At 34.9% G+C, this 12620-nt stretch overlaps 1 protein-coding gene across 2 annotated transcripts in view; it reads right to left on the bottom strand.

Annotated features, from left to right (window-relative positions):
- Positions 1-12620, bottom strand: part of NGLY1 (N-glycanase 1) — a 57615-nt gene that overhangs the window by 29674 nt on the left and 15321 nt on the right. For both annotated transcript variants that reach the window (XM_055321272.1, XM_055321273.1), the window contains exons 3-4: positions 11929-12174; positions 2207-2372 (exon numbers count right to left, since the gene is read on the bottom strand). In XM_055321272.1, the coding sequence (XP_055177247.1) occupies positions 2207-2372; positions 11929-12174 (412 nt within the window). The remainder of the gene's footprint in view (positions 1-2206; positions 2373-11928; positions 12175-12620) is intronic.

The following is a 12620-nucleotide window of genomic DNA, read 5'->3' as shown; positions in this document are numbered from 1 at the left end:
ATCCTTGGGTGGCTCAGCAGTTTGGTGCCTGCCTTCAGCCCAGGGCGTGATCCTAGAGACCTGGGACTGAGTCCTACATCAGGCTACTGAATGGAGCCTGCTGCTCCCTCTGCCTGTGTCTCTGCCTCTCCCTCTCTGTGTCTCCCATGAGTAAATAAATAAAATCTTAAAAAAAAAAGATTTTGGAGTTAACCAACAAAGGACTTAAAATAACTATGATTAATAATAATATTAATAATATAATAACCATGATTAATAATATTAGGTGCTCTCATGAAAAAAGTAAACAACATGTTGAACAGATGGATAATGTAAATACAATTTTTTTGTCTGTTTAGAAACCTTAAACAAATCCAGAGGAAATGCCAGAAATCAAAAACACTGTAACAGAAGGGAAGAATGCCTTTCATGAGCCCACAGTAGATGGGACACAGCCAGGGACAGTCAGTGAGCTTGAAAATAGGTTAATAGAAACTTCCCAAACTGAAAATCAAAGAGAAAAAAAAAATTGGGGGGGGGGGGAGGGAGGCACAGAACATCCAAGGACTGCAGGAGAATCTCAAAACGGACCAGAACATCTAAGAACTGTGGGAAATTAGGCAGAGTTACATGATAGCAAAATAGGATACCTTCATTTTGAAATACCAGAAGGAAAAGAGAAACAAAAATATTTGAAGCAATAATGGCCAAGAATTTCCAAAATTAATGAGATTCCAAAACCACAGATCTAGGAGCTCAGAAAACACCAACCAAGAAACTACACTTGGGCCTGTCATAATTCAAACTGCAGAAAACCAAAGACAAAATTTTGAATAAAGCTGGGGATAGGGGGTAAGCTAGGGGATGTAGGGGGGAAACCTTACCTATACAGGAATAAGGATGGGAATTATAGCAGACTTCTTGTCATAAACAATGTAGGTAAGAAGACAGCGGAGTAAAATATTTAAAGTGCTGTTGAAAGAAAAACCTCACCAACCTAGAACCTGTATCCCAGTGATATTATTCTTCCAAAGTAAACAAGAAATACAGGTTTTCTCCTGCAATGAAAAAAAACTGAGGGAATTCATCTCTAGCAGATCTGCCCTGAAAGAAATATTAAAAGATCTTTAGGAAGAGAGAAAATAATATAGATCAGAAATATGGATCTACAGAAACTGTCAGAAAAAGGAGTATATGAAGGTAAAAAGAGAATCTTTTGTTTTTCTTATTCTTGGCCTAAAAAGTAACTTCTTTAAAGAATAACAATAGCAATGTATTGGGTGACTGGAGCATATGATAGCAATGTTATAAGGATGAGAGGAAAGAACTGGAATAATTCTGTTAAAATGTTATCTATACTATACATGAAGGAGAACAGTGTTTTTGAAGGTGGATTTAGTTAAAACATTTATTGCAAACTACAGTAACTGCCAGAAAAATTACATAATCCCCTAGAAAATATAGTACTAAGAAATGGTTTAGATAAAAGCTAATTACAAAAAACCTTAATAGTTTAGATAAAAGCTAATTACATAAAAACTTAAAGTAAAAATGCTGACATTGGGAAAATTTAACAACTAAAATCCTAAGACTTTTAATGATAACACACAAATATTATTGGTTGATAACACACAAATATTATTGGTTGATGGACGTATCATTCTGAGCCATTTACATGTACTATTTCATTTATTTTTAAAAATCATCCTATTTTCAAATGAAGAAACTGAGGTATAGATTAAATTACTTGCTCAGTGATGCACAGTAAAGTGGCAGAGCTGAATTTATCCCCAGGCAGTAGACAGCAGTTGGTGAGGAAGAACCAGATAGCAGTGGACACTATCTCTTTATTAGCCAAAGTGAGTTAATGGTCTATTCATATGGATTGATCTTAAATATGGTTTCTGTCCAATTCACATTAAAATTCACTCATAATACTATCATATGTCCCACAGACTTAAGTTCTACTATACCTACAAAATCTACATATCAATGATTAAATTACAAACACATATACTGAGGTTAAAATATATATATATATATTAAAAAAAGATGTGTTAATAGATGTGTCTATGAGGTACATGCAGTAAAATTTTACTATTGTACTTCTTAAAAATCAAAATAGAAATAGGTTAGGATTTTATGATGTATACAGCAAAAGGCACCATTTCAGAGTTTCTCTGCAATTATGTATTCTTAGCAATGAATGGTTATATAAAACCACTACCTTTATCCAATTTTCTAGCTCTAGATAACTTTTCTTGAGATCTCCTTTTTAGTTCTTGGACTGGAATACAAGCCAGTGCTTTCTCCTGGAGAGCAAGGTTCTCATAGACCAGCACATGCTGAATGTTGGACCGAAGAACTTTTAGAATGACTGAATCAGTAGTAACCTAATAGAAAAAAAATACTGATTAGCTTTTCTCCATATGCTACAAAAATAACACATAACAGAATATGATGGTTCTATGATTTCATACATAAAGAAGAATGTATGGATTCACTGAAATATATCACTCAAAGCCTGTATAATATTATTTTTAGGAGATACTCATATCTAACAGTCTAAGATATATCTATTCTTTTCCTCTGAATGTACTATTGAGGATATATTTAAACAGAGATATGTGGCGCTTGGGTGGCTTAGTCAGTTGGGTGTCTGCCTCCAGCTCAGGTCGGGATCCCAGTTTTCTGGGGTCAAGCCCCACCTCGTTGGACTCCTGGCTCAGTAGAGTCTTGCTTCTCCCAGCTCATGATTTCTCTCTCTCTCTCTCTCTCTCTCTCTCTCTCTCAAATAAAGTCTTTCAACAAAACAAAAACAGAGATATGCTAAATTATTGACTACAAGTTTGGATCAAGATAGTGCTGAAAGGCGCCTACATGGTTCAGTTGGTTAAGGACCCCAATCTTGATTTTTGGCTCAGGTCATGATTGCAGGGTCCTGGGACTGAGCTCTGAGTTGGGCTCCACGCTCAGTGGGGAGTCTGCATGAGGATTCTCTTTCCCCCTCCTTCTGCCTCTCCCCCAGCTTCTCAGTGGGGAACACACACTCCTGTGTGTAAATGTGCGTGCGCACGCATAGCTCTCTAGTAAGTAAATCTTTAAAAAAATAGAGTGCTCTGAGCAACACATCTGACAGCCTTTCCACTTCAAATCCCTATAAGTAACATAATTAAAAAAAACAAAAAACAAACCCAAAACACTCTACATGGCATTAGCAAAGGAGGAACATTCTAAAGGGATCAGGACTTTTGATAAATTCCTTTTTTTTTTTTTGATAAATTCCTGAAAGGAAAAATAGATACATATGGATTAAAGGAAAAAACCATGGCAATATGCTCCCTTCAAAAGAGTGGTTATACTAACACAAAAAAAGGTTCTCAAAATAATCCCAAGGGCAGAGGAGACACAGAATCCGCAGGGCAGAAAAGGGCCTTGAATAAACAGTGATCCTGGCTGGGCTCTGCAGGAGGAATCGCTAGACAAATCTCACCCCTCCACTACCATCATTCCTTCTCAACAAAGAACTATGCCTCTGAGAAGTGAGGGAGGCTGCTTAGATTCCCAAAAGGAAAGAGAAATGTCCAACCTCAGAACAGTTGCTTCTGGTATAGCCCATCTTGAAGTATGTCCTACCCCTCCCCACAGTTGCCGCATTCATAGAAGATAGGCTAGCAGATTTCTGACTCACTAAATCTGCAACGACCCATACTGTTATGAAGATACATTAGAATCAACATCAGAAGAACTAACCCTGTAGCCATAGCAGCAAGTCTATCTTCAGAGATTCAACAGTATACTGTATTCAGAGAAAGGCAACTATGAATCCTGGAAATTAAAAATTTAAACACTAAAATAATAAAGTACAGAAGATGTCAAACAGTAGAATAAACACAGCTAATGTGTGATCAATTAGAAGACTGAGCCAAGACATTTTCTGAGAATGTAGCACAAAAAACCCAAATAGACACTGAGGATAAATCCAAAAGTTTCCAAATTCAGCTAACAGAAAGTCTAGAAAGTAGAGTAGAAAAAAGTGGAAAAGAGAAACTTCTCAAAGAAACAATGGAAGCCAATTTCAGAGTTAAAGAAAGAGCCAGTATGAATGGGGGGATAAAACTAGGCATATAATAGTGACATTTCATAACAGTAAGTAGAAAAACAAAATCCTAAAAGCCTTTTATTTATCAGACATCTCAGAAACAATGAAGCAAAATCTCCGAAATTCTGAGGGAAAATGACTGGGAACACAGGATTCCTGCCCAGCCAAACTTAATCACACAGAATAAGATGTGTGTATATGTAACAGTGTAGAAAGTATATTGCTCCAAAATCTAAAATAATTCTTAGAGATGTTACTGTCCCCTCAAAATATAATATAACCAAAGTAAATAAACAGATTACCCAGGAGTAGAAATTGAGATAAAAGTAGCAGGAGTGCATTAAAAAAATAAACTAGTAAGACCTAAGTTCTGATTATTACAAATAATCATAATTAAAAAGCAAAACCTCTAACTTTCTCATAAACAGAATAGCAGGGAAGGGAACAGAAAAAGAGTAAAAGCTTTCTGAGGTTCTTGTTATGTTAGTAAAAAAATATAAAAGTAAATATTTGCATTAAAAATTTAAGGGCAATAATAGAAGACTAAAAAAAATATTTAACTTTTTTATTTTAAAAGATTTTATGCATTTGAGAGAGAGAGAGAGAGAGAGAGAGAGAGAGAGAGAGAGAGAGCAGGAGCAGGACGGGGAGTGGTGAAGCAGGCTCCCCACAGAGCAGGGAGCCTGATGTGGGGTTTGATCCCAGGACCGTAGGATCATGACCTGAGCTGAAGGCAAACGATTAACCAGCTGAGCCAGCCAGGTGCCCCGATATTTAAGTTTCTAATTTTTAAGGGGAAAATAATAGAAGAAAACTATTCTCAATATAAAACAAAAATAGGAGAAAAAAGGGGAAAAAGCAAAAAGACACAGGCAACACAAAAATAAAATGTCAGAAACAAAGTTCAAAAATATTAACAATGATGGTAAATACGAATGGGTTAAATGCGTATATTAAAAGGTAGACATAGATTAATTTAAAAAAAATGTTCAGGACTTTCAAAAGCTTGGGGATGGGTACACGAGACAGACACAGTCACTTTATTGTTTAAGGGAGGGACAGGCATTAAGTAACGACAAAACCACTGTACTGTCAACAAATATTTAAGTATGTGTGTGGGTCACATACTGGAAAAATAACGGAGACTGAAATAGTCAAGTCAATATCTTCACAAAGTAGTCTATGGATACAGAAACTAATATTGGTACAATGTTCATTTCCTGGGAGTGTGTGTGTAGGGGGACACGCTTAGGAAATTATGTAGGATCAGAATAGAGAGCGTGGAGAACCCAGAGGAAATGGTGGAGAGAGAAAGCTGGGGATGAAGTGGAGTTGATAAGCAACTAGATCTCTGGTCTCTTTCACTGTAATGGGAAGCTATTAAAGATACTTAAGCAAGAGAGTAAAATGGTCAGATTCACATTTTCGGAGTATCACTCTAACTGTAGCTAGAGAAAGGACATTACAGACGACCCAAGGGGGGACCACTGGAGAACTCTAAGAGAGTTGGTGGCTTCAACTAGATGGCTTAGTAGCAGTAGAAAAGTGAATAAAAAATAATTTAGGAAATAGGATCAACAAGTCTTGAAGACTGAATTGTGGAGTCAGGAGGCAGTTAGGAAAGTAGAAAAATACATTAGGAATGATCTGTGGATTCTGAGTGAGCAACTAACTAACTCAATAGTTGAATTAGAAGAAAAACCAAGAAATGATTGAGCTAAAGACGATGAACAGTCAAGTACAAATGAACTGGAAAAAAGTACATTAAATTTAGCAGCATGGAGATCTTTGATGATCTTAGAAGTTTTGTAATAGTGTTAATAAGGAAATAAAAGTTATAAGAAAGTTGTACAGCATAATGGCTTAACAGTACATTATAGAATTTATAAACAAAATGTATATTGAAAGAATATGCTCAAATATTTTACTGATAGGGTACATGATTAAAGAATGGAAGCTTGCTAGACAGGTGTGTGAGAAGTAAAGACACAAGGATGAATATAGGAGGCCCTTCCAGAAACTTGCTGTAAAGAAGAAATGAGAACTACAGGACATGTAGGATCCAGGTCATATAGGAACCAGCATGCTGCCTGTTTCTAAGGTAGAAGAGTTTGCAGGAAAGGTACCTAAACATTAATCTGCTTGTGAAAAATACAGATTTCCCCAATTCCTTCCCTCTTTTTCTGATTTAGCCAGTCTGGGGTTACACCTAGGAATCTGAATGTCCAGCTCAGTCTGATGCTAACAGTCTAACCTCAGACAAAAACTGGCCTAAAGCAAGGTTTAAATGACAACAAGGAGAATCCCCAAGAGAAGAGGAGGTTCAAGACTGCACAGTCCATGTGAGATTCCACAGTGAGCAGAGAAGGGATGCAGGAACAAAGGAGGAACTGGCTTTTATTAAGAGCAGACATGTTTCTCCCATTTACGGAAGGGATGAGTGAACAGATGACTGAAGAAATTTACGATCCAGTGATGAGAAATCCAGGGTATTCCCAGCAGGGAGGAATGTGCTCCTTTACCAGAACTGATACAGAAACACACAAAAATAAAGATCTTCATTTTTGTTTTAAAGGATTCTTACAACAATGAGGCACAGCAGTATTCTTGTTGTTCTTAAATGTAGGTTTTCATTTACTGAGAGGATAAGAACTCATTTAGGGAATTTTTACTTTCAATTTAATACTTCCAATCTGGAAATTACTTCATTCATTGTGGTTTTTATGGCACTCAAACAATTCTGAACAGTAGAGTTTATTTTCTTGCCTTATTTTTATACATATTCTTTGGCACAACTCCATAAATACTAAGTGATAAAAGTGAAGTCTGCCAATTGCGTGGCGACTCCAGCAGCTGGGCAACCAGGTACACAAGGCAGCAGTTAATTCCCTGAGTGAGCTGAAGTTATTTGGAGTAGGAACAGAAGTTCAAAAGGTGCAATCTGTCTGGTTTTAGGTCAAATAGGCAGTTTGCTTCACTGACCATACCTGGATTTCAATTATTTTGGTTTCTAATGTGAAAAATATTCAAGACTCTTCTAAGAAAAAAATTATATAACATGTATATTTTGCTAAATCATGTGATAAAACCTGTGGAAGACGGATTATCAAATTCACTTCTTTAGTAAAAACAACCATAGGTCTTCAAGCCCACCAGTCTTTAAGCAGCCTTTTGCTTTTGTGCCTTTTAAATTTAGAACCTGCTTTTAAACACAAAAGTTCTGTTTAATAATTTTTTGATGATAGTTTTAATCAACTTGGGACTTCTATCACTTTATTTCTTACAAACCCTTCCCCCTTTTTTTTTTCTATTTACAAAAGTAATAAATGTTGTTGCAAGAAATTCTCAGGAAATACTGAGGGGTATAAATAATGTGGAATCACTTGTAATTTCACCCTAAGATAAAATTATGGCTGTCTATGTATAGCTTTCTAGACATTTTAAAATGAACATATTTATGAACGTATATTTTTATTTTTTTTTAATATTTCATTTATTCATTCATAGAGACAGAGAGAGAGAGAGAGAGAGAGAGGCAGAGACAAAGGCAGAGGGAGAAGCAGGCTCCATGCAGAGAGCCTGACGTGGGACTCGATCCAGGGTCTCCAGGATCATGCCCTGGGCTGCAGGGGGCGCTAAACCGCTGCGCCACCGGGGGCTGCCCGAACGTACATTTTTAATAAGAAAATTGAAATATTACACACACACACACACAACATATGCTGTTTTAACTTTGGAATTAGTAGTTTACTGTTTTTTTCTCCCATATAATAACTCTTGTAATGCCAAAATAGACCACATCATCATTTTTAATGGAGGCTAAGAATTCCGGTATACAGATGTGTTATAATTTAAGTGATCCCCTATTGAAGGGTATGCAGTATATTTTACCTTTAAGAATTGTAGGTTCACAACAAGAAACTGGACATTTAAATCTTATGTCCAAATAGAACATTTCTTCTCTAATAAAGATCAGATATAGATCCAAACTGAAAGGTTTCTTATGAGATTAAGTTTAAAAATAAGCCAGTTCCTAAAAACATAAATAAACCAACTCATTTTATTGTTTACCATTGTCTAACAATATAGTATATTTATAATTTCAAAAGAATAATTTCAAATGATAATTCTTTTAAATAAATGCATACCCATATACACAATGGGCAATAATTTCTAGAGTGATTAGAATTGATGAAAAGTCCTTAACAATTCTATACACATTCTAAAAGTAGGCATGGGCCAAATAAAGGTATGCATCTAAACTAGCTGTGTAATAACTGCTGCAGGCTTATTTTAAGCAAATCATAGTTCAGAATCACCTGTTTTCAACCTAGATGAAGTTGCAAAATTGGAAATATAATGCTTTTAACATTGTAAGGTTCTTTGTCTTTGAAAAACTCTGCTGTTTTGAAATGCTTTCTGAAGGCAAAGGATACATTAAGGGCTATTGGGAAATTATGTCCTTTAGGAACACTAAACATTCAGCATGTATAACCAGCAAATTTAAAAGTCAATTGAAAAAAAAAATTAAAAGTCAATTGAGTCACTGGGGAAATGCAAATTAAAGCCACAATAAGATATTACCTAATATCCACTAAAATTGCCATAATAAAAAAGACAATAACAAGTGTGAGGGTACTGAGAAATTGTAACATCACACACTGCTGGTGAGAATGTAAAATGGTGCAACAACTTTGGAAAACAGCTTGGCAATTTCTTAAAACATTAAACATAAACTTAACATACAACCTGTAGCTCCACTCCTAGGAATCAACTCAAGAGAAATGCAAACCTATGCCCACACAAAGTCTTGTATGTGAATGTTCAGAGCAGCATTATTCATAATTGGCAAAGATGGGAAACAACTCAAATGTCCATCATGGAATACTATCAAGCAATAAGAAGGAATAAAATACTGATATATCCTACAATCTGAATAAACTTCAAAAACATACAAAATAAAGAATCCAAAAGCAAAAAACTACATATTGTGTAATCCCATTTACATAAAATATCCAGAGAGAGCAGCAAAGTAAGTTTCTAACAACATCACCTTTTATTGAGTACCAATATATTTCAGTACTTTAGATCTTAAAGGAAAAGCTTATTGGCAAACTTCAACATTAGTGACTATCACTTTAATTTATATTTCAAAATCTTACTTGATGTAGTTTCAACCAAAGAAATATAATAGCTATGAAGGTATCAATGTTCAGGATCTGTCTATTTAAATGCATTCAATACTTTTTAAATCTTTCTCTTGCTGCTTGACTTTGATCTTTAATTATCAACTGAGTACCCCCACTCAAAATGGGCAAGGCAGGGGAACATAGCTGTCAAATTCTGTAGTATAACAAATAATAGTGACGAATGCTTACATAACAAAATACTATTTTAAACTATGTATTCCAGTGATCCATGGATAACCAAGACTTGGTGATAAAAAACAAGATTTATTCTAATTTCTTCCAATTCCCTTAAGAAACTCAGAAAAAGATACTGTGTCTCATGGACTAGAGAAATAAGAATTGGTAACAGATTGTCTACTAAAAGCATATGTCTGTAAGAAAGTTTATTTTCTTTTAAACTCTACATTTGTTGTGTCAATAAAATGACCTTTTCCTTTTTTTTTGGTTTAGTATCCAGAGGCTTTCTGGTGATTATAGAGTTTTAAAGGCCTCAAATTATATCTGAATTGCAAGGTTAAGAATCAAAAAAAGGAAAGAGGTTACAGTAGTCAAAAAATATGAATGGATCTCCTGAGTCAGAACACTAACAAAATACCGCTTAGTCCAGGAAACAGCTATTTTGTAAAATAAAATGTTTTCATGTATTATATGCTTTTCTCTAAGAGTGGTTAGTACTGTGCATTTTAAACTGTAACACTGAGATTCCACAAAGGATAAAGTAGGGAATCTTAAAAGATAAATTCTAACACTAGAATTAGAAAACAAGAAATAGAGCTCAAAATGAAGAATTTAAGTGTACTTCTGTATCAACCTTAACCACAAAACCGAAGAGAGCCTCAGCTCATCTCACGAGGGGCACAAAAGAATCTCCTGGGGCACATTTCAGATTTACTTTTTATTTCACCATTTTTACACAATTGCTATATAAGGTACATATTAGAAGTACATAATTTATAAGGAAATAAACACTGGGTTATATACTCAACATTTTATTACTGTTAAGATGTGTAATCAAAAGAGTAGAAACCACTCTTCTAAGGAATGGACTGACGAGGGTTACTATTAAGTCACATTAAAGTTAAGTAGTCACGTTTTTCCATTACTCTGGGAATGCAGCAGCTCAGATACTTTACAAAAAGAATTATTATTACCAGGGGCAAACCTTTATAGTTTACAAAGTCCTTTATAGTTTACAAAGTTTTCATGTATGCTATCTCATGGAATACCCAGCCACTTAGCATCTTTACTAGTTGATCTGACATATTCAGTAACAGTTTCTCAAAAGCTTCCTAAACACTAGTTGTATTTATTATTATTAAAAGCAAACAGCTGTGAAGCTGATGAGAGGAGAAAATATTTTAATCACTTAAAGGTTAATCTAAGTAAACTGAAGCACAAAGAAATATGTTTAAGTTGAGTTAATCCTCCACAAAAAAAAGTTTGGAAACCACTCAATAAGAATTATATAAAAGGACAGTTAACATTCTGTCACTTCTCCTGATAGCCTTTACCACCTTTATTCTTTATTTTTTCAAGACAAGCTTAGGGTCTTCTCAGCACAAACAAAGAAATGACCACCAGGGAAGTGAAGTTAAAGACTCTGGAATTACTCAATGAGAAGATTAAGGGTAGATTTCATAACTGACTCTATATACAAGTTCTGCTTTATGGAGGTAGTGACAAGATGTTTTACCAAAATTAAGAGGATACAAGTTGAAGCTGGCTACTAAATAAAATTACTACAGAAAAAAATTATAAGTTTTTCCAAGTGAAAATTCAGAGGAAAACTTAAGGATCTCTATCAAAAGGCATTTTTGTTTTGCAAACAGGATAGTTTCCTATTAAATGAGATCAGTTAAGTGTACCAAGGATGCCTGTAAGCAATCAAAAAGTTTGACTGCAGTTCTTCAGATGTATTTGTCTGTGTATGCTAAACTAAAGCTAAACTTAACTAACCTGGTAGCACACTCCTCTAAAAAAAATTAATATATTATTATTTGCCTTGAAGAAGCTGACTTCTTTTACTAAACTGAGGGATTGATAATGATTAGGTTATTGGAATTAATAATCTTCATAATGAATGGCAACAGGTAAAAAGTAGTATTGGTGTAGTAGAGGAAATCTAGTATGACTGCCATTGTTTGGCAAATCTGTTACTTTGTTTTAGGTTAAAGACATATTCTAATTTATGTTACTGATTTACCTACCAAGGCAATGGGTAGATTTATGAATGATACAATGATGAAATGCCTAAGAAGCAATAAACCAAAAGATTTAAAAGCATATAAAAAATAACCATTTTTCCCTACTGTTATAAATTTGACAATTTTTTAAAGAGCTAATGAAATCTGGATATATTTGTTTGTTTGTTTGTTTGTTTATTTAATTAATTCACGAGAGACGCGGAGAGAGAGGCAGAGACACAGGCAGAGAGAGAAGCAGGAAGCCCGATGTGGGACTTGATCCTGGGACTCCAGGATCATGCCCTGGGCCAAAGGCAGACGCTAAACCGCTGGGCCACCCAGCGATCCCCATGGATATATTACAGTTCTAAGAACCGAGAAAATGATGGCATAAATTCAAGAATCACAACGTATTTCAAAGCTGTTGCCGTTTCAATACTTTCAATGGTTAAAAATGGTTTAATTCTAACATTACCATTGGAGCAGACGGTGGGTTTGATGACTGTCCTTCACTGTTCCCTGCATGCTGGGTTAACCCATTAGGATTTGAAGACTGTGTTATAGGAAGCTGGGTACTGGATGCAGGTTGCTGAGATAATTCTACTTTGTAACTCTTATTTGATCCATCCAATCTGCTACTTCTCTCTATGGCAATCAGGTCGCGAATTTTTTGCAGCTGCTCCACTGAAGCTTTTTTAGGAAAGATAAGATGTGTTTCTCCCTGGAATTTATAAAATTGGCGAAAATTTTAACCTTTGCTTTTTACTGACATTCATATGCATACCTATAAAATGAAACCAATACTATAAAATACATCGTTTTTTAACATTCTATTTTCGTACCATTATAAGTATTTTCTTTTAGATGGTCAAAGGTAAAAAGTGCCTATATATGAACTAGGAAGTTAAGAAAACTGGTCTCCTTCTTTGCATATAATGCTTAGCTTATTTGAGTGGTTCAAAGGCCTTTAGAAAAAATATTTTCTTTTAGGAATAAGAGGTCACAAAGTCTCATAAGAATGATAAAAATGCACTTTCCTAACTTCTCTGCAAAAGTATGTAATACTACTATTCTCTGTGAAATTCCCTATGCAATAATAGGAATTAGTAGAGATGCAGCCATACAAAATGATCTGGGGTCACATAAAACCAAGAAGTTATATAATAA

Source organism: Nyctereutes procyonoides, unplaced genomic scaffold, assembly GCF_905146905.1.
Source record: "Nyctereutes procyonoides isolate TBG_1078 unplaced genomic scaffold, NYPRO_anot_genome, whole genome shotgun sequence".
Taxonomy (NCBI): Eukaryota; Metazoa; Chordata; class Mammalia; order Carnivora; family Canidae; genus Nyctereutes; species Nyctereutes procyonoides.
This window is presented reverse-complemented; position numbering and strand designations above follow the sequence as displayed.